We start from the raw sequence: 27,860 nt of genomic DNA on the forward strand, positions 1-27,860 counted from the left end.
CTGAGTGCGAACCGCAGCAAAGTCGGGCGAGTGTCGCACTAACCCCATCAGTGACCCGCCAAGAAAATTCTATTTAAATAAAAATAATAATAATAAGAAGAAGAATTAAATCTCGTTACCGTCTCCATCCATTTTCTTTAGCCCTTGTCGTCAGGTGAGCCTAACGAAATATATAAATATACAGCGCAGAACAACGTGCCAAATATTTTTATTAGTCCTTCAGATGAAACATTCAGATCACTTCAATCAAAGTAAATAGTACAGTAAATTGCTTCTAGTTACTGGTGCATTGCCACTATTGCACTACTTTCATGCTGAACATACTACACTTTCCGGAACCAAGCAAAGACAAACAAAACAACATTTCAGGTCATGATTTCAATCCCCAAAAAATGCGTTAACTTCTTAAAATGAGGAGCAAGGAGCTTGATTGTACACATTTACGGTCCCAAAAAATAAACTCAACAATTCAAAAGCTTTCAACTGTGACAAAATGTCCGCGCGTGTTTTGAATAGCAAACGTCAGTAGACGTTTTCGGTTAGCATCATGCGCCGTATGTGGCCAAATAGACTCGGTGTGATATCAGTCGGCGGAATGCCTATTGCCTTCCCTGCGCCGTCGACGCAATAACACCGAGTGCCCGCTGACCTTCCATCTGCAGCTGCCGGCCCGCAAGGCTGACGGGGAGGCTCGGAGGAAGGTAGAAACCATAAACACCAGCAGGGGGGACAGTAAACACACGCTGGACGTTTTCACTTTGTTTAAATGCCTTCAAATACAGTTTAGCCACAGGCGTTTGTGTTAGAACTCATTGCACAAAATATTATTGTTCTCTCAACCGGTACTTGCACTGCAAAAAAAAAAAAAAAAAAAAAAAAACTTTCATTTGTTGTTGTTGTTGTTGTTGTAATTTTATGGATATCAGCCACATTTCCACAAAGCGGCGCAGTTCAGTTTGGCTCGCCACTGTGTGGTTCGGATCAATAAACCCTGATCAGGGTCCTATTTCCATCCATCCATTTTCTATACGACTTAAGGGTCGTTAGGGTCAAGTCTCTATGGTCAACAGTGTTTTGGGGACATTTTTTATTTACAACGGAATAGCCAAACAATGCAGACCAAACGGAACCAAAGCAAATCTTGATGGGAACTGGGTACGAGACGATCGATTATGTCTCGTTAGGTATTTGAATCAACGTCGAAAGGAATACGACGTGGAATTGTTGATCGATACGCTTATGTAGGTCACGACACTGACGAAGGTTTTATGAATTTGCCACAATGGGTTTGAAATAAACAAATCAACGGGAGTAAAAAGGTTACACTCGAGTTACATATTTTGTGTATTTCAAAAGCAAAAGAAGAAAAAAAAACCACCAAGACCACCTCAGAATAATCTCTACTGTGCTTTGATCTTTTCCACTTTCTTGATGAAGTTGTGAATGTCCTCAACCATCAGCTGAGGTTCTTCCATGGCTGCAAAATGACCCCCACGAGCCATGTGTGTGTAGGTGAGGAGGTTATGGAATTTCTGTTGGACCCACAGCTTTGGGGTGTGCATCAGCTCGTCGGGGAAACATGCAAACCCAGCGGGCACGGACACCGGTATCCTGGCAAGAGTGGATGCATGGGTTAGATCTGCGTTTGTATTCCCAAAGACAACATATCGTTGCTGTCGGGCAGAAACAATTTCATGGGGTTTTTTTTTTTTTTTTTTTCAACCAAAAGTCGTCCGTCCCCACTTTGTCCGTTATTTTTAGGCAGTATTAGCCGGGAAAATATCTGGACAATGAATTTATTAACGCGCTTGAACGCTCAAAGATGACTTGGAATAGGCGTCTGCGTTTGTGTACAAGTATTAAAGGGTTTTTTTTGTACCATCGGGGGGCTTGATTTCCTGAAAAGTAGTCGTTTTGGAGGTGCGAGGACATTTCCAAAAAAAATGGGAATATCATGGGAAAGTTCATTTATATCCATAATTCCATTCAACTTTCAGTTAAACTTTCATCGATTATAGACTCAGGGCCCACAATTTAAACAATTTCAAGTATTTTTTTTTTTTTATTTTTTTTTTTACATACAGTAATTTGGGGCTTCCAGCTCATAAAACCCACAAGATCAGGAATTCCAAAACATTGAATACTGTATATACTGTAATACTCAGCCCAAATGTTGCAGGCCATAAATGTTTTCAAAAATGTTGTGTCACACCACACTAATCATCCACTCGACTCAAAGCACCTGCGCACAGGTTTCCCCAGGTGTCCTTAAATTGCTTCCGTTTGGTTCAATTGTCTCAGTTGGGTTCAATATGTGGAAGACTGCAGAACTTGACGACTGGCCAGAAGACCATGATTGATACCCTCAATAGGATGGCTAAACCCCAAAAGTTCATAGCTAAGGAGTGCTGTGTCCAAGCATATCCACGGAAAGTCTAGTGGAAGGACAAAATGCACCAGCAAAAGAGATGACCGTTGGGCTTGAGCGGGTTATCAAACAGAGAAGATTCAAGAATCTAGAAAGGGTGGAAGAGTCACAGCTTCAAAAAACAGCACATTCAGACACATTTCCGGGAGATGGGCTACAACTGTCGGGTTCCTCGGGTCAAGCCACTTCTGAGCCTGAGCCAACGTAGGAATCGTCTCAACTGGGCCAAGGAGAAGAAGGACTGGACTGTTGGCCAGTGGTCCGAGGTCCTCTTTTCCAATGAGAGTAAAGTGTGCCTTTCATTCGGGAATCAAGATCCAAGGGTCTGGAGGAAGACGGGTGAAGAACGGAACCCAACCTGCTTGAGGTCCAGTGTGAAATATCCACAGTCAGTCATGATTTGGGGTGCAATGTCCAGTGCAAGTGTTGGTCAACTCTGCTTTCTTAAATCCAAGGTCACCGCAACTGTCTCCCAGAATGTTTTCGAGGACTTCATGATTCCTTCTGCTGAGGATCTGTATGGAGATGCAGATTTCATCTTCCAGCAGCACCAAAACCTGGTTTGATGCCCTTGCCATCACAGTGCTTGACTGGCCAGCCAACTTGCCAGATCTAAACCCCATTGAGAACCTATGGGGTATTATCGAGAGGAAAATGAGGGGCACCAGAGCCACAAACAAAGAAGAACTGACAGCAAGCGTCAAGGAAATCTGAGCTTCCATCACTCCCAGACAACGCCACAGGCTGATTGTCTCAATACCACGGCGCATCGAGGCAGTGATTAAAGCGAAGGGATTGTAATGTCGGTTTGACCTGAAATGGAAATAAATAAACGTTTCCATGATATTCCAATTTTTTGGAGAGGGTCTGTATATAACACTGCTACAGTGCAGTGCATGCCTCCACCTTTCTAACTGTTCCTCCTCCTGCTCCCTGCTTCCACTGCAGATAATGTCATCCGCGAACATCATGGTCCATGGGGATTCCAGTATAACCTCATCTGTTAGCCTGTCCATCACCATTGTAAACAGGAAGATCCCTGATGCAGTCCCACCTCCACCATATACTCCTTTGTCACACCTACAGCTAGGGTTGGGCATCGAGAACCGATTGTAACCGATTTAACACCTAGACATTGCAATTTACAGTAGTGTGTAATATTATATGATGGAATTTTTTGACAAATGTGTTTCTACTGATAAAGGCCATCTGCATTGGAATATACAAGTCTAAACGGCCACCTTTGAATATGACTCCACTCACTTGATGTGGGGAGAGTCGAGACGGGAGAAGTTTTCCTTATAAAACCTCATTGAGGGAACGATGCAGCCGGACGTCCAGTAGATCATCACGTTAGTCAGCAGGTCGTCCAGCGAGAACTTCCTTCAAGACACACACACACCACCATGCCATTTTGTTAACACCACGCCTTTTGTTGTTAATATTCAGTCATTTGTTCCATACGAATCGAGCAAAGTCAATCTCCTCTCTTGAGGTCTGCAAGAACATGACAAATGAAATACGGCGCCGCGCAAACACACCAATGTACAATCATTTTTCATCGTTATCACGAAGGGAGGATGGGGAGTAATTAACAAGAGAAAGAGAAAGACAAAGCCATGCAAATATAGCAGGCAAATTAATAAGTGTCTGGAGAGAAACTCATACACAGCGACACAGGACGCTGTCTGGAAGAGGAAAGAAATGAATACGTCACCGCGTACCTCACCAGTGAGAACAGGCGCCTAGAAATTGAAATGTAATACGTATCTAGAATCAGGGGTGCACATCATTTTGGTCTGGTTCTCAAATGAGCATTTTTTTTCATGACCCACCGACCTCAGTGTCCATTGGTTGACGTGCGTCCTATTCGTTACATACTGTATTTTCTGTACAAAGAAATAAAACTTTTTGGTTTGTTTCATGACCTTGTAACTAACTGTTTCTTTTCCTTTTAGGTCTTTAGGTCTTTAGTCTAAGTCTGAGCCTGTTCACAACTGGTAAACATACTGTACATACCTGTAGAAATAGACATTCATTTAGACACATTGTATATGAATTCATAACTTGCATTCTGTACGCATATGTAACAATAGATATTTTAATGGATAGATATTTTGCGCATTTAATATCTTCAGTGTGCACGCGCACCTGCGCATGACTTATGCATGAATGTGTTTATAATACTGTAGAAGATAACCTTTATTAGTCCCACAATGGGGAAATGTGCATCGTTTTAAGAATCCGATTATTGCAGCCCCTTTATCCGATTTCTCAACCACACAATCTCAGTCAGCACCTTATCCTACCGTAATTTCTCTTGTAGAATGTGCACCCATGTATAATACACACCACCAAAGTTGACCTCAAGTCTGGAAAACCCTTCTACCCATGTATACTGCATTTTTACAATGCACGATTTTGCTTCTACCCATATGATCAAAATATGATTCTGTATTTTGTTAGTATTTTTCAAATAATTATTCTAAAGTTAATTAAGCACTTTATTTGAACACGTGATACTTTCCTTTTATTTACTTGCTCTTATTTTGATATTAACAGCCCTACTTTTATTTAGAAAACACATAGTTGTGCTCATATGTTTGATTACCCAGGCAGAATTTGTAAGATGGGTACAATTCTTGAAAGAGAACATGAAGGGCCAGGCGTAACACATTTAATTTTATTTTAATGGGATTCAAATTAAACAGACAAACATTTCAAAAAAGCATTATCAATAAACAAAACATAACCATAAAGAAATTAATGGCGGTTGTTGTTCAGTCATCTTTAAAAATAAATAAATAAATTAAAAAAAAAAAAAAAAACATTTCACAAATTCTGCCAGGGTGCGTAAACTTATGAGCACATCTGTACATATGCAGTCATACGTACCCCTGTCATATTGGAATGAAAGTGTAGGCTACACCTTTTTCATAACCACTAGATGGCGGCATACATTTCTAAAATGGGAACTTTTTTTTCCATTTTCCCCTATACCCATGTATAATGGGCACTATTGACTTTTGACAATTTTTTGGGGGGGGAAATGTGCATTATACACAAGAAATTACGGTAAGTGTTTTCCTCTCCATAGACAATCATTTGGAAAAAAAGGAACATGCGCATCCATCCATCCATCCATCCATCCATTTTCCTCTGCTTAACCGAGGTCGGGCCGCGGGGGCAGCAGCCTCAGCAGGGAAGCCCGGACTTCTCTCTCCCCAGCCACTTCCGCCAGCTCTTCCGAGGGCATTCCGAGGCGTTCCCAGGTCAGCCAAGAGACATAGTCTCTCCAGCGTGTCCTGAGTCGTCCCCGGGGTCTCCTCCCGGTGGGACGTGCCCGGAACACCTCACCAGGGAAGCGTCCGGGAGGCATCCTAATCAGATGCCCGAGCCACCTCATCTGGCTCCTCTCAATGTGGAGGAGCAGCGGCTATACTCTGAGCCCCTCCCGGATGGCCGAGCTTCTCACCCTCTATCGAAGGGAGAGCCCAGACACCCTGCGGAGGAAACAAATTTCGGCCACTTGTATCCGGGATCTTTGGATCGACCCACAGCTCGTGACCATAGGTGAGGGTAGGAACGTAGATCGAGCGGTAAATTGAGAGCTTCGCCTTTCGGCTTAGCTCCTTCTTCACCACAACGGACCGATACAAAGTCCCCATCACCGCAGAGGCTGCACCGATCTGCCTGTCGATCTCCCGTTCCATTCTTCCCTCACTCGTGAACAAGACCCCAAGATATTTGAACTCCTCCACTTGGGGCAGGATCGCATTCCCGACCCGGAGAGTGCACTCCACCCTTTTCTCAGATTTGGAGGAGCTGATTCTTATCCCAGCCACTTCACACTCGGCTGCGAACCGCTCCAGTGAGAGTTGGAGATCATGGCCTGATGAAGCCAACAGAACCACATCATCTGCAAAGAGCAGAGATGCAATACTGAGGCCACCAAACCGGACCTCCTCTACGCCTCGGCTGCGCCTAGAAATTCTGTCCATAAAAGTTATGAATAGAATTGGTGACAAAGGGCGACTTACTGCCGGCAATGCGGCCCAAACTCTGACACTGGTCGCACAGGGACCGAACAGCCGGTATCAGGGGGTTTGGCACCTCATACTCCCGAAGCACCCCCCACAGAACTCCCCGAGGAACACGGTCAAACGCCTTTTCCAAATCCGCAAAAAACACATGTAGACTGGTTGGGCGAACTCCCATGCACCCTCGAGGACCCTGCCAAGGGTGTAGCGTAGGTCCACTGTTCCACGGCCAGGACAAAAACCACACTGCTCCTCCTGAATCTGAGATTCGACTTCCAGATGGACCCTCCTCTCCAGCACCACTGAATAGACCTTACCAGGAAGGCTGAGGAGTGTGATCCCCCTGGAGTTGGAACACACCCTCCGATCCCCCTTTTTAAAAAGGGGGACCACCACCCCAGAGGCACTGTCCCCGATGTCCATGCGATGTTGCAGAGGCGTGTCAACCAGGTCAGCCCCACAACATCCAGAGCCTTTAGAAACTCCGGACGAATCTCATCCACCCCCGGGGCCTTGGCACAGAGGAGCTTTTCAACCACCTCGGTGACCACAACCCCAGAGATAGGAGAGTCCGCCTCAGAGAACCCAGACTCTGCTTCCTCATGGGAAATCATGTCGGTGTAATTGAGGAGGTCTTCGAAGTATTCTCCCCACTGACTCACACCATCCCAAGTCGAGGTCAGCAGTGCCCCATCCCTACTATAAACAGTGTTGATGGTGCTGCACTATTTCCCCCTCTTGAGACGCCGGATGGTGGACCAGAATTTCCTCGAAACCGTTCGGAAATCGTTCTACACGGCCTCAAAGAACTCCTCCCACGTCCGAGTTTTTGCCTCAGCAACCACCAAAGTTGCATTCCGCTTGGCCAGCCGGTACCCATCAGCTGCCTCAGGATTCCCAAAGGCCAAAAAAGCCCGACAGGACACCTTCTTCAGCTTGACGGCATTCCTCACCGTTGGTGTCCACCAACGGGTTCGGGGATTGCCGCCACGACAGGCACACAACTACGGTCAGCCGCCTCAGCAATGGAGGCGCGGAACATTATCCAATCTGACTCAATTACCCCCGCCTCCCCCGAGACGTGGGTGAAGTTCTGCCGGAGGTGGGAGCTGAAACTCCTTCTGACAGGGGATTCTGCCAGACGTTCCCAGCAGACCCTCACAATACGTTTGGGCCTGCCAGGTCGGACTGGAGCGATATTATTGGAAATGACTGCCATTTTCAATTTCTTGAGCAAGAAAATCAACTTGTTTGTGAAATATGGACCATAAAGACCCTTCCCTCCTTTCAGCACCTTGTCTTTAATAAATGCCTGGTCAGCAGATGAGTAAATAAGCACTCACGTCCCAATATGAGGAACTATGGTAGAGTACATCAACGATAGCATATTCTCTGTACTCTCTGTCTTTTCCCTCTTTTACTGTACCTAGTGAGTCCTCCGTCCTCCAGGTTTCTAAAGTCTTGATGTGACCACGTGGAGAACTTCTCCAGAATGTACGCAGCCAGACCGACTGGTGAATCGTTCAGCCCTCGACCTAAGAAAAAAAATAAGAGCATAAGATGATGAACTGAAATGCTAATAAAAAAAAAAAAACTACCAATCTGCCTAACACACGCACACTCACAGAAAGAAATTAGTCATCTTATGGCTTATGGTCTTATGTTTGTTGCTCTTGGTTCTCACCTGCGGTGTCGGGTTTGGTGGCCTGGATGTGCATGTAGCCAGTCTCCTTGATGGCCTCCACAAACAGTTTTTCCATGCAGGGGTAGAGACGTTCAAGGTCCACGCTGGTGAAGCCGAACAGCTTGGGGAAGTGACGGCCAAGCAGGAGCGATAAGGTCATGGTCAGTCCAGGTTTGGAAGTTGGAGCAAAGTTCACATGCAAGCCTTTGACAATCCTAAAGAATATGAACAGTGCTTTAGGTTATTCTCGCTGTGCTTGGGATTTCTCCAGGTACTCCTGCTTCCTTCTACCTTTAAAAAAAACAAACTATGTTTACAAATCCTGCGTGGGTTTTCTTCGGGTACTCCGGTTTCCTCCCACATCCCAAAAATATACGTAGTAGGTTGATTGAAGACTCGAAATTGCCCGTAGGTGTGAATGTGAGTGCGAACGGTTGTTTGTTTACATACGCCCTGCGATTGGCTGGCGACCAGTTCAGGGTGTACCCCGCCTCTCGCCCGAAGATAGCCGGGATAGGCTCCAACACGCCCGCAACCTTTTTTCAGGATAAGCGGTACGGAAAATGGGTGGATGGATGGATGCATTCTAAATTGCCCATAGGTGTGAATGTGAGTGTGTTTGGTTGTTTCTCTTCAGTTGTCCAAGACGCTTGTGAGGAGAAGCAATATCGAAAATGAATGCATATTTCATATAGACTACTAAGTAAATTATTCATAGTGTATGTGGTTAAATGGTTTTTACTTCTTTATCTTCTTAAACTGTGTGTCTGAATTCCTATTCTTGCATTCTCTGCCCAGGGGCACAGCACGGCTTAGTGATGATCTTTAAATTGGCAAATGGGGAGTAATGATTGAGCCCCACTCTGCCTAGAAACAAGTGGTCGGGCAAATGTGTAATGTGATGAGAAAAGAAAAAAAAGAAAAATCTGTTCGCTCACCTGATGATTTCTAATGGTACACTAATTTGTCACAGAGCATTGGTTGGGAGCCAACAGTGACATCTAGTGGACAAAATGATGTGCTGCGTAAAAATACTATGGGATAATGGCAGATTCCTCATTGCATCATCAATTTGTCACCGTACCGTGGCCAACAGTCGCATGTCAATAAATAAATACAAATGAAATCCTTTGTTGGTCTTCAGTTTGTCCGCAGGACTGATGCGTTCAATATAAAGAGGTTTTCGTAGTTTCCTGTCGTAATATTTTCAGGGTTCCTACACATCTGAGATTTCAAAATGTCCTACTTTTTCCAGACCCAAATTTCCGGACTTCTCGGTTAAAAAAAAAATGTCAATAATTTGTGACATCTGAGTAAATAGATGTCTCATTCTGATTCTTTATATGCCACTATGTCACATAATAATTTCAAGAAAATGATATCCAAGTAATGTCGCTCACGCGTATACTTCCTTTACATACTTATACGGCGACTAGGGCAACGTCTGGTGTACGTCAAGTGGACCTCAACCTAGTTAGCAGCTTTCCGTCAAATCTTGATTCCGGTCTTCAAGAGACGCCTTCCCGGACCAAATAGTTGGGGAAGACTATGTCGCGTGAGGCTCCACCCACTGGCGTTGAGAGGAACTACAAGCGCTAGAACTTGTTGACGTGCCTTTGTTTAACAGAAGATAAAATGCCCGTTTTGATATCTCGCACACTCTGTAGAAATATTCCAAACGTATGTCTCGGTGTCTGTGTCACTATTCTCAGTTCGGCAGGTCCTCTGCATGATTTTGAAAGCGGTTCATGATTTGAAATCAAACAGTACGAATTGTTGTATTGAACAACAAGCAACCCATCTGCCACGACCAAAGTTTAAACAATGATTCTATGCGTGAGAGTACACATTTGGGAGTTTTTTTAGATTAATATGATTTTAAACCCATTTACTCCAATTTGTAGACAAGATTCAGGCTGATGGGTGTAGTCTCCTCCAAGTCGGCAATCCCTCTTCCTACGCCCCACCTCTGGGGTATTTAACTCTGAATTTACGAGAGTTGAGGCTTGGGAGGTCTTGTTTTACTTCTTCTTGTACCTTGCTGGCAGCTCGCCAGCTGGGTGGCCTCCGGCCAACCCCCTCCCCGTTCTTTTGTTCGCTTTGTCCTCGGGCGCCTCCGGGAGCCACCACGTGCCCAAACCTCCGCCGCAACCAATCCGGCTGCGTTTTCGATCGAAGAAGTCGGCCATGCGGCTCCGATTGCTTTCCCTAGCCACGATCGGTCGGCGGGGCTTCAGCGAGCAACTGCCGGCATCCCGGACGGGTCCCAGACGCCTCTGAGGGCCAGAGCTCGGCCCGCCACCAGGTCAACCGACAGGGAAGTTATGAGCACATCCCAAACGGGACAACAACTTTCCTTTCCTATTTCTTTTTTCTTTTTGTGCATCTGGTTTTCCTGCAACCAAACATGCTTTGTTTCCGCCTGAGGAAGACCACCCCCAAAGACCAGCTGATCTGAGTTTGCGAGTCGACACTGCAATCCTTACTATGATGTACAACATCAGTGCGGAATAACTGTGGGGAAATGACTAGCTTCATACGAAATCCCAACTTTGCCTTCTCTCGCTCTGACTCCACATGATGTCCTCTTTTCCATTTTCGTACGCCTCATTCTCTCTTTCGTTTACCCTTAGTGTTATTTTCTTTTTGTAGTTTGTAGTTGTGTGTTTCATTAAATATACCATAAAATTCCACTCTTGGTCATATTTTGTGTGTTCTGAGTTTAAGTAAACCTCTGTAACCTAGGACTCAAAATGTCGTAGAGTGTAGCAACCTCCAGATTATGACACTGATGAAAAAGGTTTGTCGTCATTTCGCCTAAAGTTAAACTTGTAAAAAGTGACGTGGTGCCCTTTTCCGAGACATTAGTTTGATTTAAATAATTAAATTCAAAATTACGATAAACCGGAAGTAACGCAAACGTCGCTCCCGCCTTATTACTTTCTCCTAAATTAATTACATTCTTATTTGACCTATAACTGCTACAGCAGTGTTGCCACAGTTACCATGAAAATGTAAGTTACTTTACTGATTACTTGATTTTCAAACTAAGTTAGTTACTCAACTGATTATTTGATTTTTTTAAAAGTAACTAAATTAGATTAAAAGTAAGAATTAGTTACATTCAGCAGATGTCGACAACTCCGCCTCAACATAAAAATGACGGTTTTGTCAATACTTTATTGAAAGTGCATTTTCAACAATGTTTAAGAATAAAGTTCTTTAATCCAAAATATATACTTTTTATATTAGAAATAATGAAAGTGTTTCTGAATTTCACTTAAATAAGATACCGTAATTTCTCGTGTGTAATACGCACCCATGTATAATACGCACCCCAAAGTTTACCTCAAAATTCTGGAAAACCCTTGTACCTATGTATACTGCATTTTTACAATGCATGATTTTGCTTCTACCTAAATGATCAAAACATCAAGTATTATCTGTATTTTGTTAGTTTTTTTCCCCCAAGAATTGAACACGTTTTTTACTTGCTCTTATTTTGAAATTCACATCCCTACTTTTATTTAGTAAATTAGAAAACACAGTTGTGTTCATATGTTTGATTATCCAGGCAGAATTTGTAAGATGGGTAACCATTCTTTCAAAACATGAACAGCCAGGTGAAACACATTTAATTGAATTTAATTTTAATGGGGTTCAAATTAAACGGTCAAGCATTTCAGAAAAGCATTATCAGTAAACAAAACGTAACCATAAATAAATTAATGATGGTTGTTGTTCAGTCATTAGTCAACTATAAAAACAACTATATTTTACAAATTCTGCCAGCGTATGTAAACTTAATGAGCACAACTGTACATATATGCAGTCATACGTACCCCTGTCATATTTGAATGAAAGTGTAGGCTAGACCTTTTTATAACCACTAAGTGGCGGTGGCATTTTAGAATGAAAGTGTCCAGCTTTTTCATAACCACTAGATTGCGGCAGACATTTAGAAAATGTGAACGTTTTTTTCCATTTGACCCCAGAATGCCTCACGGCTCCGTTTCAATATATTTTGCCTTTGTTTCATAATATAAAGTTTTTTGTTCTGTGCCGGAGGATGGTTGCCTCCGTGAAGTCTATTATTCCCTGATAATTGGACACCTCGAAGGGCATGAACTCTTATACCGTGGTTACAGGCCAACGAAAATAATGAACCTACCAATTCATAATGTTATACATTTTGTAGTTAAAATGGAAAGTTGTACTTCAACCATTTATTTTCCCCTGCACCGCCTGACTATGAAGAGTCATTCCAATCCCATAACTTTCTAAGGGAATGTAAATGCAATTCATTACGTTATCAAATAGATTTCCTAGTGTTACAATGCTAAATAACCACAGGTATGATGATGAAATCAGTTTTTATTATTACACTGTAGTTTATATTGGTTTGGATAAAAGCATAATTAATTTAGGAGAAAAGAATAAGCCTGCGTTACTTCCGGTTTAGCGTGATTTTAAGTTTAAGTGTTAGAATCAAAATATATCATCTCGAAAATGGGCACCACGTCTCTTTTTTGGATGTGTAAAACTTCAGGACAAAGTGACGTAAAACCTCTATGTCTCGTAATCGGAAGGTTGCTACAGGAATTAAGGTAAGAGTTCTCGATAACCAGAGGTCTTTTGTCAAATGATACAGGTAGTGGATTTTTATAGAAAATGTAATGAGCTCTAACAGGGGAACAATGCAGAGAAAAAGCAAAACAAAGGACAGAAACATTGGTAGAAGGAGGCTGGACTTGTGATGTGAGGGTGGAAAGAGCATGCGCAGTGACAGTCCATAGAACTGGGGTTCCTGTTCTCAAAAGGGGAGACAGATGTTAATGTTACTTTTCCACCCGAGGATTCTTTTGTGGTTTAAAACCAGTGGGATAAAATATTAATTATTGGATCCAAGATAACGAAACCGGTTTCCATCCTTGCATTGTCACGCACACATCCTCTTTCATCCCTGTAATGAATGTTTCAATTCTATGCGGGTGTTGAGAACACTAATATTTGCAATCTGGCATTTGTCTTATGTGGGGTGAAACGTCTCATCCGGTTCCGTTGACAAACAGATTTGACATCAATCAGACATTCAAATTCAAAGAATTACCATCACTACTGACATTGGTGTGGTGAAGACTGGGAAAATACATGCAAAGTTCTTAAAAATGTCACAACATTCAAATTCGGTGAAGCTCTGTCTGAAATGTTTTGAGCCAATCAGAATCGAGTATTCATCAAGACCATGGTATAATACTGTGTAGCGGACATGCCACGCAAAAGATGCCACCCGGCACCCCAGCCTCGCACTACCGCCGCTCCCCGCCGAGGTAGACATTAACTCCAGAGTCACACTCAGACTCTAAACGGATCAACACCATAAACTATCTTCAACAAGACACAGACATTTGCTTTGCCATGTCGACGCTAAGTGAATCACGGCTGCCTGGCCCTTCAAAGCGGAGACCCAAGGATGCCGAGTTCGTCCTCGGACGCTAAATTAATTAACTCCACGCCAGTCGAAGGATTGCACCAACAAAGGTTGGATAATTCTGTTGAATAATGCCACTTGGGAGTTGCAACAGGGAACAGCGACACCCACGGGCGACGGAACAACACTACAGACATGGTTTCATAAGACAGTCTGTGACTCGACTGGGAGTTAATATTTTAAGAACTTTACATGAACGCCACTAGTGACTGTATTGCTGCAAACTTGAATGTCTAATGTCGAATATGTTGTTAACTGATCCAGATGTAATGTTCTCCACACCACACAACATTCATTACAGGTATGAAAGAGGATGAGCGTGGAACAATGCAGGGTGAGAAGATGGTCTCGCTATCTTAAATTCAATAATTAATATTTTATTCCACTGGTTTTAAACCACAAAATAATCCTAAACTGGAAAATAACGCCAAAAGGCAGCCCAGCCCCTCGGTGTTCGCGAAGGTGGTAGAAAAGGGGGGGGGCCTTTTTGGCCGGAGCTGGGATCAGAAAAGCTTTTCTGGAGTTTTGGTCTCACCCCGACCAACTCGCCGACGACCGGGTCACGCAGGACGCCCACCTCACCCGAGGTGGCAAGGACACATCCGATGATCCCCGGCTGCAGCTTCCTGCAAGCGCTCCGAGCCACCCTGCTTGGGAGCCCGAACTCAGTCCGAGGGGATGGAGGCGGACGCAACACGTCCACTCCGAACGTCTGGCAAACAGAGACACCCGAGAGACGTCCTGCCCGGGAACTCGTTGGCTTCCTGCTTTTCCTCCTTTTTTCCTTCCTCCCTTCCGTCGAATCCACCTGTTCCCGGTGCGGACCGGTCCGTCCGAACACTCGGGAGCCTGACTCGCCTGCCTCAAACGTGTTCCAGACACGTAAGTCCAACATTGCGGTCTACTAAAACTACGGATTAGTGCATATTTGGGTATATTTTAATGAGACCAGGAGTCCTCAGCTATACACATTCACTACACGCTCATTCTGCTCATCTCACGTCACAAATCCCTTCCTTCCCCAATGTTCGTCTGTCCCTTGTTTGTTTTGTGCTTGTCTGTGTTTAATCCGGTAGAAACCCCTTTTTCATATTACATTTTCTATTAAATTCACCACTTGCATTGATTATGTGTGTGTTTGGGTTCGGAACGAAACTCTAGAAAGTCTCGAACTCAAAGTTTCTAAAATGTAGCCACCTTCCAATAAGAGACTGATTAAAAAGGTTTGTCGTCATTTCGCCTCAAGTTAAACTTGTAAAAATATGACGTGGTGCCCCTCATATATATCAAATATCTTGATTTATAACGCTGTAATTTAAAATTATGATAACCCGGAAGTGACGCAGGCGCCGCTTCCAACTCATCGTTTCCTTCTAAATTAAGCACAATTATTATTTCATTCCATAAACGCTACAACTGTGTGCTCTCACAGCAACGTAGATGCGCTTCCAAGCGCCTCCCAAAAAATTTTGATCGATGATATTTTTTATATATTCTTTCTTTTTTTTAGAGCTGTTGTCTTGGAAAAAGTTTCCATTTTCCATACTTTTCTAGACCTGGACCTGATCTAACATTTTCCCAATCAAAGTACTTTCTTCAACAGGGGCATGGGGTGAGTGTGTCATGGTCTGTTGTGGTTTGGGTTGTTTAGTTTTGTTCCATGTTTTCCTGTGTTCCATGTTTGTCGTGTGCTCATTTGGTTGTCGTGTCCACCTGTTCTCGTTTACCTTGTGTCGACCAATCAGCTCTCTCCAGCCATTTGTGTCTCGTCCAGGTGTTCCTCGTCGTCTCGTCAATCTGTTTGTATTTAGTTCCCTGGTTTCTTTCAGTTCTTGTTGGTTCACACGTTTTTGCAGTATATCATTGTCAGGTGTCATTGTCTCGGTCTGTGCCAGGTCATAGTCGCCGGTTGTCGCTCAGTTATTTCATCAGTCATGTCTTGTTTCTTTCTTTGTTACTTTGTGTTTAGATTTTGGATTCTATTAATTTAGCATTTAGACTTTCCTTTGTTTTTTTGGAATTAAATATAATTGTTTATATAGTCCTGCACTACTGCGTTGCCTCCCTGCTTCCCTGCACTTGGGTGCTCCATGTTTTTGCCTTGCCTTCCTCGCCTTCGACCAAACCCCAAACGTGACAGAGTGGGCTGATAACAACTATTACCTGATCGAAATACAAACCCCAATTCCAATGAATTTTGGACATTGTGTAAAACAAATAAAAACAGACTACAATGATTTGCAAATGCTTTTCAACCTACAGTATGTTCAGTTGAATGCACTACAAAGACAAGATATTTAAAGTTCAAACTGATGAATGTTAGTGTTTTGCTTTTTGCAAATATTCTCTCATTTTCAATTTGATGCCTGCAACACATTCCCAAAAAGCTGGGACAGGGGCAACAAAAGACTGGGAAGGTTAAGGAACGCTCCAAAAAACACCTGTTTGGAACATTCCACAGGTGAACAGGTTAATTGGAAACAAGTGAGTTTCATTATTGGGTATAAAAGGAGCATCCCTGAAAGGCCGAGTTCTTCACAAGCAAGGATGGGGCGAGGTTCACCACCCTCGTGAGCAAATAGTCCAACAATTTAAGAACAGCGTTTGCCAACGTACAATTGCAAGGAATGTAGGGATTTTATCATCTACGGTCCATAATATCTTCAAAAGATGAAGAAAATATCTGGAGGAAGCTCCATGGCAAGTCTGACAATGAACACTGAATGCCTGTGACCTTCGATCTCTCAGGCAGCACTACATTCTGACGAATCCACATTTCAAACTGTTGTTGAGAATCATGGACGTTGTGTCCTCTGGGCCAAAGAGGAAAAGGACCACCTGGATTCTTATCAGTGCAAAGTTAAAAAGCCAGCATCTGTGAGGCTTTGGAGGTGTGTTAGTACCCTTGGCATGGGTAACTTGCACAGCTATGAAAGCACCATTAATGCTGAAAAGTGCATTTAAGTTTTTGAGCAACATATGCTGCCATCCAAGCACCGTCTTTTTCAGGGACGTCCCTGCTAATTTGACAATACCAAGCCACATTCTGCATGTTTACAACAGCGTGACTCCGTAGAAGAACGCAAGTACTCGACGGGCCTGCCAGCATTCGAGATGTCCCATTGACAATGTGTGGCGCATTATGAAGCGCAAAATGCAACAATGGAGACCTCAGACTGTTGAGCAACTGATGATGTACATCAAGCAAGAATGGGAAATAATTCCATCCACAAAGCTTCAATAATTATTGTTTTCAGTTCACAAATGGTTATTGAGGGTTATTAAAAGGAAACGTGATATAACTGTGGTAAAAATGCCAGAGGCCCACCTTATTGAAATGTGTTTCAAGCCCTGCACAAAGAAACAAAGAGCCTCCAAAAAAAGCCGTACCAATGGAGTATAAACAGTATACTATATATGCATTGTGTTTTACAAGACTACTTAACTTTATTCATAATTTCCTATGTACCTGTGGCTAGAAAGCAAAATGTGTAGTCTCTGCTGCCGAAATGCACGGATCCATTCACTGAATGGGGAGCTTGATCATTGGCAACAACCTCTCACAAAATCCACTCTCCTTCATTCTCACTCATTTCCTCTTCTTTGTGGCCATCCGCTTCTTCCTTAACAATTGCACTACGTTTTTGTGGTTCAATAAAAAAAATAATACAGAACAGTATGTTGGATGTGGCGCCTCAAAAAAACAATTACTTACTGGTAACGGGGGAACATTCTCAGAGGCTGTTTACTATCCAATTGAATTTTATCACAATATATACGGCATGCCGGAAGCCTTGAGCAGTTGATAGAGGTTTCAGCCAATCAGAATTTTCCCTGCTGTCTGACTCCTGATTGGTTGACAATTGCAGCACATTTGTAACTGTCAGGCATCGTAAGTGCTTTTTTGCTCAATTTTTCCAGTTCCGAGTACGTAATTGTGGCACATATCTAACGCCATAATACAGGATAGCAGTTTTTCCAGTTGCAACGCATCAGTCGATGTGAGGCCTTCAAACACACTTCGTGTGTGGCAAAGACTTGCCTACTGTAATTATTTTGCAACGGTCCAGTTCCGTCGCTCAGTGCGTACAACGACCGTCTGTTGGGGAGCGGGGGTGTCTTACTTGGGTTCCAGTTGAGCCATGTTGGTGGTGACAAGCCAGCCCCAGTCTCCCCCGTGAGCATAGAACTGTTGAAAGCCCAGCCGTCTCATCAGTTTGTGGAAGATGCGAGCAGCACACACTGAATCAAAACCTGTTCAAATGTAAATTGTGGAATTGGCACTGCGTCGGAGGGGGAGGGGGCGGGGGCGGATAAATGATTGTACATTGCAATGCAATACCTCAACTATATCTTTCTCAGAGAGAATTTAACATTGGCTGAGTATTCAAGCTTGCATTTTTGGGAATAGTGTCCCAGACGGCAGACGCACCTTTCTTATGTGGTGCTTCTGAGTAGCCATATCCGGGTATGGATGGGCACACCACCTCAAACACAAGGGGCTGGGGGTCTGATGGTTCTGTTAGCAGTGGAATTGTCCCATAAAATTCATAGAAGGAGCCTGGCCAGCCATGAACCATGATGAGAGGAATAGAACTGGTCCCCTCTGGCACTCGTTTGGGTTTCACATGCACATAGTGAACATCAATGCCTGGATAGGAATTGGGGGGGGCGGGGGGGGGAAGAAATCAGGACAAAAAGCCAATAGAGTAAGTCAGTGCGTGTCAGCAGCAGAAACAAACCTTCAATGTTGGTTTTAAAGTGAGGATATTGGTTAAGTTTATCCACTTGTCTCCTCCAGTCAAAGTCCTTCCTCCAGTAAGAGACGACCTTCTCCAGATACTCCGAGTTAAAACCATAATTGAACTGGCTGTCTTCCAGTGAGGGAACTGGGCGCGTTTGGTCTATTCTTCTGTGTAGGTCCTGAATGAAAAATGATATCAGTACAAATTGTCAAAAACATGATTACTTTGTTACTTTCCCCACAGAGAAAAGCGCAAAGGTATAATGATGATGATGATGATGACAACAAGGTTTGATCATAGGGGCAACATTACCTCCAGCTCTGGATCGCTAGTGGTCACTTTAAAAGGGTAGGTGGTGATGTCCTGCTCGCCATCAGGGACTGGACCAACCCCCCACCAACCATCCTCTGTCTTCAAAACATGGCTGCCTCTTCTTAGCACCAGCCGGAAGAGGATTCCTCCAACCACCAGAGCAATCAGAACCTCTATGAACATTGCTTCCTGAGCAGGGAGAAGGGGGATGAGGTGAACCCATAATGTGATAATATACAAAAATCATTTTGAAAATGCACACTCTTTTTTTTTTTTTTTTTTTTTGCACGATTTGTTTGTTGAACTAAATGTTTCGCATGACTATGTCCAGCCCTGCCTTCAGTTCCTTACACCATTTAAGTTCCAATACTTCTGATTTACAAACTCAATCGCATACCTGTATATTGCATGAAGACCAATATGAAAACTATGCATCTTTGAGGATGACATACGCTTAAGTAAAATGACCACAAGTTACCCATGAAAAACGGAATCTTGATTCAACCTTTGTAAAAAAATTGTTCAGGGGGAAACATTTAAAAAAAAAAATATACAGTCCACTTTTTAAATATCTTCAATGTCGATATCAGCATTCTTAATTTGAACTATTGCTATTTTGTTGGTATTTTTCCCCACTTTTGCTTTCTTTTCTCTGCCCCCCCCCCCCCCACCCACCCCCCCAATACAAACAACAACCACAGGATGAGGATTTTCAACTCCCCTGTTACACAGAAAACTGCTCCAGCCTAAAAAGGCCTATACAGGTCCACCATTTTGCTTGACCAAGCCGCTGAAAAGGACACGTTGAAAAAAATAATGAAAAAAAATAAAAAATAAAAAAAATCAAAGAGAAAAAACATTTTTTTTGTTGTTGTTGTTGTGGACACTGTATATTCTGAAACACATTTCATTAAAATTACACGAATTGAGTAGACGGAAATGAACATAAAAATATCCTATAAATGATCAACTGTTTCAGCTAATGTTAAAAATCGTCAAAGATGACAAACAACGAGAAGTTTGCATTAAACAATTTTTATTTTATTTTTATTTTATTTTTTTTAAATACAAAGATGATAGGTCCATTTTGATTGACGAGAGGTATTCATCCTATATTTTATAGGAAATTAACAACGTGCTTATTATTCCAGTTTGTTGTGGAACTGTATAACAGCAATACAACATTTTTTTTTTTTTGAGGACAAATAATGTGTGTTGTGCGGTGCTACAATTGCATGTGAGCAACGCAGGCTATTTGTATGCTGGGCTCACAATAGACAGTTTGAATCTGGGGCTTACCACGCAGCTCACGAGCCAAGAATTTGCTGCAAAAAAAAAAAAAAAAAAAAAAAAAAAGTGGCAGCAGTTCGTCGAACAAAAAAAAAAAAAAAAAAATGAACGTGGAGGATTATGGAAAGAACAGACGTGAGCAGGCCCCTCGTTTAGGAAATATGCTCGGCCAACGGGACATTGTAAACAGTCATGATCTGAATTCACAAGACGCAGTTGAATACGAATGTTGTTCATGACTATTAAGTCGAGTAGTTGCATAATTCTCAAGTAGACTTTGCAACGTAATCCCGCCTGATACTTTTAACGTTTTTTTTTGTTTGTTTGTTTTTTTAAAAAGCAGAACGATCACGTTATAATGTAAGTGAGCGTGAAACAAAGTTGTTTTTAAAAAAAAAAAAAAAAAAAGTGTATTTTTTATTTTTTTTTGTACCTGTTGTCGAGCTGCTGCGCGGTGCGTGCGTTGTAGCGACCGCAGTTCTTCCGGCACTGGCCCCAGCCCACTGAAACTTTAGCCCCTCCCCCCTCTCTGTCCGAATTTAACCCTCTGAACCAGACATTTGGATACTGCAGACCATAGTTGGATGTGGCTATCAAATGGAGCCCCGCGTCACACTATGAGGGATTATATCGAACTGAAATTATATTTCTAATGCTGAAAGACGAGGGGCACTCGAAAAGTAATGAGCCCACTTCATTGAACCTGCTAATAATTGAAATATTGTTTTTTTTTTATGAAATTATCAGTTGGTAGTTGAAATATTTGTTTGAAGGTTTGGTTCAAGCCTGTCCTGTTTTGGAAATTGTTAATTGTTGGAGGCCCGTCAGAAGCAGAGAGCTGTGATTGAATTTCTTGCAATGGAAGGGGAACCATGAAACATTTTCAAAAGGTTGCAAAATGTGTATGGTGAAGCTGCGATAGTCTTTGTGACTGCGATAGGCTTTTTTGACAGCTTTGAGGGACCTCTGTGACAAGCAAAGGCGTGGCAGACCATCTTTGGTAGGTCTTTGCATTTTCCTGATTTTGTGGGCGGGGCTAAACCCGCTTCGTGCCGTCACAGGCCTGGGGCCTATACTTTCTAGCGGAAGTGCCCTCCCCACTATATAAGTACAAAGTGACTTCATTTCCTTTGGCTATGCTGCTCAGTTGTGAGTTAGCTGTGCTTAGCTTATATACCAAGGCCCATTTACCACTCCAGCGTGCAGTTAGCAAGCTCACGATGGCTACACCCCAAAAATGCATCTTCGCTGGATGCCTCAATTTACAGAACAGCTCGGTGAAGTCTTTCAAGCTCCCAAAAAATGAAATAAAGAAAGCGATGGATTGACTTTAGAGACACGCAGCTGGTGAGCTGAACATCAACACTACCACCCAACTCTGCAGCGCGCATTTTACAACTGACCGTTTTGTAAACTTTCACCGGCGACAACATGGCTTCATGGGTAACTTGATACTAGTGTTTGGGGCAGTGTCTAACTACCTGGGCTTCCTCTTACCATACCGCTGTTGTCAGGTGCTATGCTCGGCTGTGACATTATGTCACCAACAATGTGGGTAAGTAGACTTCTGTGCTTATTCTTATGATTATAGTGTGGGGACTTTGAATGTTGGGACTATGACAGGAAAATCTCGGAAGTTGGTTGACATGATGATGATTAGGAGAAAGGTTGACATATTGTGTGTCCAGGAGAGCAGGTGGAAAGGCAGCAAGAGTAGAAGTTTAGGGGCAGGGTTTAAATTATTTTACCATGGTGTAGATGGGAAGAGAAATGGGGTCGGGGTTATTTTAAAAGAAGAGTTCGCAAACAATGTCTTGGAGGTGAAAAGAGTATCAGATCGAGTGATGAGGCTGAAACTTGAAACTGAGGGTGTTGTGTGTAATGTGATTAGTGTATCTTCTGGCAGGAAAGGAGAGAAAGAGACTTGGTGGTGGAACCATACAGTACAGGAAATCAAACAAGGAAAGCTAAGAAGAAGTGGGACACTGACAGGACTGAGGAGAGGCGAAAGGAATACATTGAGATGCGACACAGGGCAAAGGTAGAGGTGGCAAAGGCCAAACAAGAGGCATATGATGACATGTATGCCAGGTTGGACACTAAAGAAGGAGAAAAGGATCTATACAGGCTGGCCAGACAGAGGGATAGAAATCGGAAGGATCTGCAGCAGGTTAGGGTGATTAAGGATAGAGATGGAAATATGTTGACTGGTGCTAGCTAGATGGAAAGAATACTTCGAGGAGTTGATGAAGAAGAGGCAAGTGTGGTGGACCAGGAAGTGGCAATGATTAGTAAGGGGGAAGTTAGAAAGGCATTAAAGAAGATGAAAAATGGAAAGGCAGTTGTTCCTAATGACATTCCTGTGGAGGTATGGAAGCATCTAGGAGAGGTGGCTGTGGAGTTTTTGACCAGCTTGTTCAATAGAATTCTAGCGCGTGAGAAGATGCCTGAGGAATGGAGGAAAAGTGTGCTGGTGCCCATTTTTAAGAACAAGGGTGATGTGCAGAGCTGTGGGAACTATAGAGGAATAAAGTGGATGAGCCACACAATGAAGTTATGGGAAAGAGTAGTGGAGGCTAGACTCAGGACAGAAGTGAGTATTTGCGAGCAACAGTATGGTTTCATGCCAAGAAAGAGTACCACAGATGCATTATTTGCCTTGAGGTTGTTGATGGAAAAGTACAAAGAAGGTCAGAAGGAGCTACATTGTGTCTGTGTAGATCTAGAGAAAGCCTATGAAAGGGTACCCAGAGAGGAACTGTGGTACTGCATGCGAAAGTCTGGAGTGGCAGAGAAGTATGTTAGAATAATACAGGACATGTACGAGGGCAGCAGAACAGCGGTGAGGTGTGCTGTAGGTGTGACAGAAGAATTTAAGGTGGACGTGGGACTGCATCAGGGATCAGCCCTGAGCCCCTTCCTTTTTGCAGTGGTGATGGATAGGCTGACAGATGAGGTTAGACTGGAATCCCCGTGGACCATGATGTTTGCAGATGCCATTGTGATCTGCAGTGAAAGCAGGGATCAACTGGAGGAACAGTTAGAAAGATGGAGGCATGCACTGGAAAGAAGAGGATTGAAAATTAGCCAAAGTAAAACAGAATATATGTGCATGAATGAGAGGGGTGGTGGGGGAAGAGTGAGGCTACATGGAGAAGAGATAGCAAGGGTGGAGGACTTTAAATACTTGGGGTCAATCGTCCAGAGCAATGGTGAGTGTGGTCAGGAAGTGAAGAAACGGGTCGAAGCAGGTTGGAACGGGTGGAGGAAGGTGTCAGGGGTGTTATGTGACAGAAGAGTCTCTGCTAGGATGAAGGGCAAAGTTTATAAGACAGTGGTGAGGCCAGCCATGATGGATGGATTAGAGACAGTGGCACTGAACAGACAACAGGAAGCAGAGCTGGAGGTGGCAGAAATGAAGATGTTGAGGTTTGCTCTCTGAGTGACCGGGTTGGACAAAATTAGAAATGAGATCATCAGAGGGACAGCCAAGGTTCGATGTTTTGGAGACAAAGTAAGAGAGAGCAGACTTTGACGGTTTGGACACGTCCGGATGAGAAATAGTGAGTATATTGGTAGAAGGATGATGAGGATGGAGCTGCCAGGAACGAGAGCTAGAGGAAGGCCAAAGAGAAGGTTGATGGATGTCGTGAGGGAAGACATGAGGCCAGTTGGTGTTCGAGAGGAGGATGCAGGCCATTTTTGGGCCTGTTTAATCCTGGGAATAGTGCTCGGGTCGAGGCATTGATCAGAGAAGATCGTAGAGTCACCATTAATTACATCATCATCATACAGTTACCTCCAAAGGCATTGGTACGGCAATGACACGACAATGACCCAAAACACACTGCTAACACAACAAATGACTTCATCGGGGGGGGGGAGTGTAAGGTCTTAGACTGGCAAAAGTCAATCACCGGATCTTAACCCAAAAGAGCATGCATTTTACCTCCTGAAGAGGAGACTGACCCCCAGAAACAAACAAGAACTGAAAGAGGCTGCAGTAAAGGCCTGGAAAAGCATTTCAAATGAAGAATGCAACAGTCTGGTGAAGCCAATGGGTTGCAGGCTTGATCCAGTTCTTGCAAGTCAGGGTTATGCCACCAAATATTAAATGTGATTCACTTTAAAATGAATCCTGTCTGTTCCAATACTTTCGCGCGCTTGAAAAGTGTGCGTGTTCAAACAAAAGGTGCTCTGTCCTGAATTAACACATCGAGATGTAAATGTTGCAGCCATCAAATTCTAAGTTAAGGATTATTTGCTAGAAACAATAAAGTTTATCAGTTTGAACATTAAATATCTTGTCTTTGTAGTGTCTTCAATTAAATATAGGTTGAACATGATTTGCAAATCATTATATTCAGTTTTTATTTATATTTATTTATTTTTGTTTAACACAACGTCACAACTTCACTGGAATTGGGGTTGTACAAACCACGAAAATTTCAAAACCCAATTATTAGTAGGTTAATTTAAATTTGGCTCATAACATTTTGACTGCCCCTCGTATATCCATGCCTTTTCAATTTTGTCACGCACCATAAAAAACATCATGTAGGAAAACATATTTCTCAGTACCCAAAATAAAACAAAAGAATTTCTGTACTGGAGTAAATAAACATTTATTGAAGATGTAACTGTTGTAAGCAAATGTAATAGAAAGATGCTGAGGTTTGTAAGAAAATCAGGTTCCGCTTCAAGTTTGTGTTCATGTCCATAAGAGGGGGGGGGGGGGAAAAATTCAGAGCCGGGTCCAAATCAAATTACTACTTGATGTACTCGCAATTAGGGTTGCAACATCTTCATTGATCATCTCACTTGAAAATTAAAATAGCTGACAGCTCTACTAACAGAAATGAAGGCGCCAAAGCTGCTAAGGAGCAGCACATTTGCCCATTTCGCACATTTAGCCAATACTTCTCATTTTGACCCACTTTAGATTCGCAAACATACAATCAGAGATGTGTGATCGAATGCCTTATGCAGAAAACCAGGAGAATAACTCCAAAGTACTGTTCCAAAATCCTGAGCTCAATGTTACAGACAGCATATAGAAATCACATCTCTGACTCCCCCATTGCTCCGCTCCGTCAGACTCTCCATGAATCCCACTCAGGTGGTTCTGTGCTCCCAAACGACCACAATGAACTTAGTCCAGGTAGCGGTGCTCCGTCTCAACTACGTTAGTCCGTGTCCATAGTGCCGCTGTGCGTCTCTTTGGACACCATCAGTCTCATCAGTTTGCCATGCAGCTTCTCGATTTTCTTCACATCCTGAGCCTGGTCCGTCTTGTACTGTAAACACTGAGGAGGGGATACACAGAGAGATCATCTACAAGTCTCTGTTCTGTTTGTTTGTTTGTTTTTTAATTGGGACAACACACCACTGTTGGCCTTTATCTTCAAATTGCATGCAATTAGCTCTAACAAGGAGGGTTTGTTTCGATGGCTGTTTGCTCAAATGACGCATAAAGTACCAATTCAAAATACACAAAACTTGTGGCAAGGAAGAAACCAACAACATAGTGGAGAAGATCCAGCCATTGGTTTTCACTTTTTGATACTGCCAAGCTTTATTGGGACATATAATTTGCTCATTGAATATAAACATACGGCAAAATACGGGATTGGGGTTGTATTATATGAGAGATCATGCTCTTATTTAATTTTTACATTGATATCTTTTGAGGGAGGGAAACTAGCAAAGTGAATCTCCTCTCGGTGGGACGTGCCAAGAACACCTCACCGGGGAGGCGTCCGTGAGGCATTCGAATCAGATGCCCCAGCCACCTCATCTGGCTTCTCTAAATACGGAGGAGCAGCGGCTCTACTCTGAGCTCCTCCAGGATGACCGAGCTTCTCGCCCTATCTCGAGGGGAGAGCCGGGACACCCTGTGGAGGAAACTCATTTCGGCCGCTTGTATCCGGGATCTTGTTCTTCTGGTCACGACCCGCAGCTCGTGACCAGAAGTGAGGGTAGGAACGTAGAAAGACCGTTCAATTGAGAGTGTCGCCTTTCAGCTTAGCTCCTTCTTTACCACAACGGACCGATACAAAGTCCGCATCACTGCAGACGCCGCACCGATCCGCCTGTCGATCTCCCGTTCCATTCTTCCCTCACTCGTGAACAAGACCCCAAGATACTTGAACTCCTCCACTTGGGGGAGGATCTCATCCCCGACCTGGAGAGGGCACTCTACTCTTTTCTGACCGTGGGCTCAGATTTGGAGGTGCTGATTTTCTTCCCAACCGCTTCACATTCGGCTGCAAACTGCTCCAGTTCGCAAAAGACATGTAGACTGGTTGGGTGAACTCCCATGCACCCTCGAGCACCCTGCTGAGGGTGTAGAGCTGGTCCACTTTTCCACGGGCAGGACAAAAACCACACTGCTCCTCCGGAATCTGAGATTTGACTTCCCGACAGAACCTCCTCTCCAGCACCCGAGTCGGACCTCACACACCAGCTCGGGCTCCTTCCCTGCCAGAGAGGTGACATTCCACATCCCAAGAGCCATCTTCTGTAGCCGGGGATCGGATCGCCAAGGTCCCCGCCTTCGGCCTATGATTCTGTGATTTTCTACTTAAAAATTCCTCGGTGTTCAAAAGTTAAACAAATACTCATGGACAACGTATTGTAAAACAGTCAAATGTTCTGCCTAAATTATGTATTTATTGTTGTCATGCAAGCACTAAGGGACCCAAAAAGAAGTTCTGCTCTTCATTATATGTTTTTTCAAATTAATTAAATCAGTGGTCAGAATTTGATTCGGCCAAATCTCGTTTTCTGTATTGATCTAAAATCAATCCATATCGGCCGGGCCCTAATTTCGACAATATGTAGGGATCGTTTAAACAATAGCACGTGTCAGTGCCAAAGACTGGTTAGTAATGGTTATTCCAATGTTTATTTGTGTCACCCTCTCCAACTTGTTTCTTCTTATCTAGCGGATGTTACCAGAAACATTATTGGAAACCTAGAAATCCGATTTTGTAATGACTGGTCGTGAGTGACATCAAACTTACCACGGAATTGTCGGTCACTTTAATGCAAATTTTGCCGTCGCAGTGCCTGTACTTGATTACCACTCTGGCCTAAAAAAAGAGAAGAAGAAGAAAGAAGAAGAAGAAGAAGAAGACGAAGAAGAAACAACAAGCAAACTCAAAAATTAATCCAGCAGCTGTTTCCCCAAGTGCTAACGAGATTCCAGGCTAAAATGCTACGGGGCTAGCCTGGTACCAAATACGTGAAGAAGCATTTTACCTTCATGGGGTCCGTCAGATACAATTTTTCTGCTGCGCGAGAAAACTCGTCCCAAGTCTGAAAGTAAGGCATTATTTTTGGAGGAGGTGCAAATGCTTTTTTTTTTTTATGTCAAAGAACCTGGGTGAAACGGAGGAACAGCTACGCTGACTTCAGAACACCACATCAGCAGCAACGTGAAGCCAGCCAATCGGGAGAGGAAGAGTGTGGCGTATAAGTAGTTCCGGATTTCCTTTTCAAAACAAAAGAACTTTTTCTTTGAGTGGGCGAACCAAATTATACAGATATACAACCACTAGAGCAAGCCGCGGCTGGATGAGCACATGGATACTTGAAAGCCGCCATCTTGAAACGGGACTCCCCAGTCATTTCTTCCATTCACTTGTATAGAGGTAAGGTTGTTTGGCTCCAGTAAATTAAACATAATCGTTGAAACATCAGAAATGCGGTTACTATATATATATATATATATATATGATGGAAGCCCAGATTTCCTTGACGCTTGCTGTCAGTTCTTCTTTGTTTATGGGTCTGGTGCCCCTCATTTCCCTCTTGATAATACCCCATAGATTCTCAATGGGGTTTAGATCTGGCAATTTGTCTGGCC

The 27,860-nt window shown here is 43.3% G+C and overlaps 2 protein-coding genes across 2 annotated transcripts; both read right to left on the reverse strand.

The window, feature by feature from the left end:
- Nucleotides 1-191: 191 nt before the first annotated feature.
- On the reverse strand, nt 192-20,552 carry ephx1 (epoxide hydrolase 1, microsomal (xenobiotic)). The gene is made up of 9 exons (XM_061754316.1): nt 20,424-20,552; nt 18,701-18,889; nt 18,386-18,566; nt 18,076-18,294; nt 17,768-17,897; nt 8,153-8,367; nt 7,895-8,003; nt 3,692-3,811; nt 192-1,611 (listed from the first exon to the last, which is right to left on the reverse strand). Exons 2-9 carry the CDS (start codon nt 18,881-18,883, stop codon nt 1,401-1,403), a joined length of 1,368 nt encoding a protein of 455 aa, XP_061610300.1. The 5' UTR covers nt 18,884-18,889; nt 20,424-20,552; the 3' UTR covers nt 192-1,400.
- Nucleotides 20,553-24,599: 4,047 nt separating this feature from the next.
- Nucleotides 24,600-27,473, reverse strand: srp9 (signal recognition particle 9). Its single transcript, XM_061754654.1, has 3 exons — nt 27,254-27,473; nt 27,016-27,084; nt 24,600-25,296 (listed from the first exon to the last, which is right to left on the reverse strand). Exons 1-3 carry the CDS (start codon nt 27,323-27,325, stop codon nt 25,177-25,179), a joined length of 261 nt encoding a protein of 86 aa, XP_061610638.1. The 5' UTR covers nt 27,326-27,473; the 3' UTR covers nt 24,600-25,176.
- Between the last annotated feature and the right edge of the window lie 387 nt (nt 27,474-27,860).

Source organism: Phyllopteryx taeniolatus, chromosome 18 (assembly GCF_024500385.1).
Source record: "Phyllopteryx taeniolatus isolate TA_2022b chromosome 18, UOR_Ptae_1.2, whole genome shotgun sequence".
NCBI classification, from domain to species: Eukaryota; Metazoa; Chordata; class Actinopteri; order Syngnathiformes; family Syngnathidae; genus Phyllopteryx; species Phyllopteryx taeniolatus.

Bases quoted from the DNA above. Each gene is read 5' to 3' on its own strand.
- ephx1 (XM_061754316.1), bottom strand. From the start codon at position 18,883: ATGTTCATAGAGGTTCTGATTGCTCTGGTGGTTGGAGGAATCCTCTTC. The intron at 18,295-18,385 runs GTTTGTTTCTGC...ATTCCTATCCAG, and splicing joins CTTTAAAACCAACATTGAAG to GCATTGATGTTCACTATGTG. The intron at 8,368-17,767 runs GTAAGACACCCC...CATATTCTTTAG, and splicing joins ATGGCTCAACTGGAACCCAA to GATTGTCAAAGGCTTGCATG.
- srp9 (XM_061754654.1), bottom strand. From the start codon at position 27,325: ATGCCTTACTTTCAGACTTGGGACGAGTTTTCTCGCGCAGCAGAAAAA. The intron at 27,085-27,253 runs GTAAAATGCTTC...CTCTTTTTTTAG, and splicing joins ATCTGACGGACCCCATGAAG to GCCAGAGTGGTAATCAAGTA. The intron at 25,297-27,015 runs GTAAGTTTGATG...TCCCCTCCTCAG, and splicing joins AAGTGACCGACAATTCCGTG to TGTTTACAGTACAAGACGGA.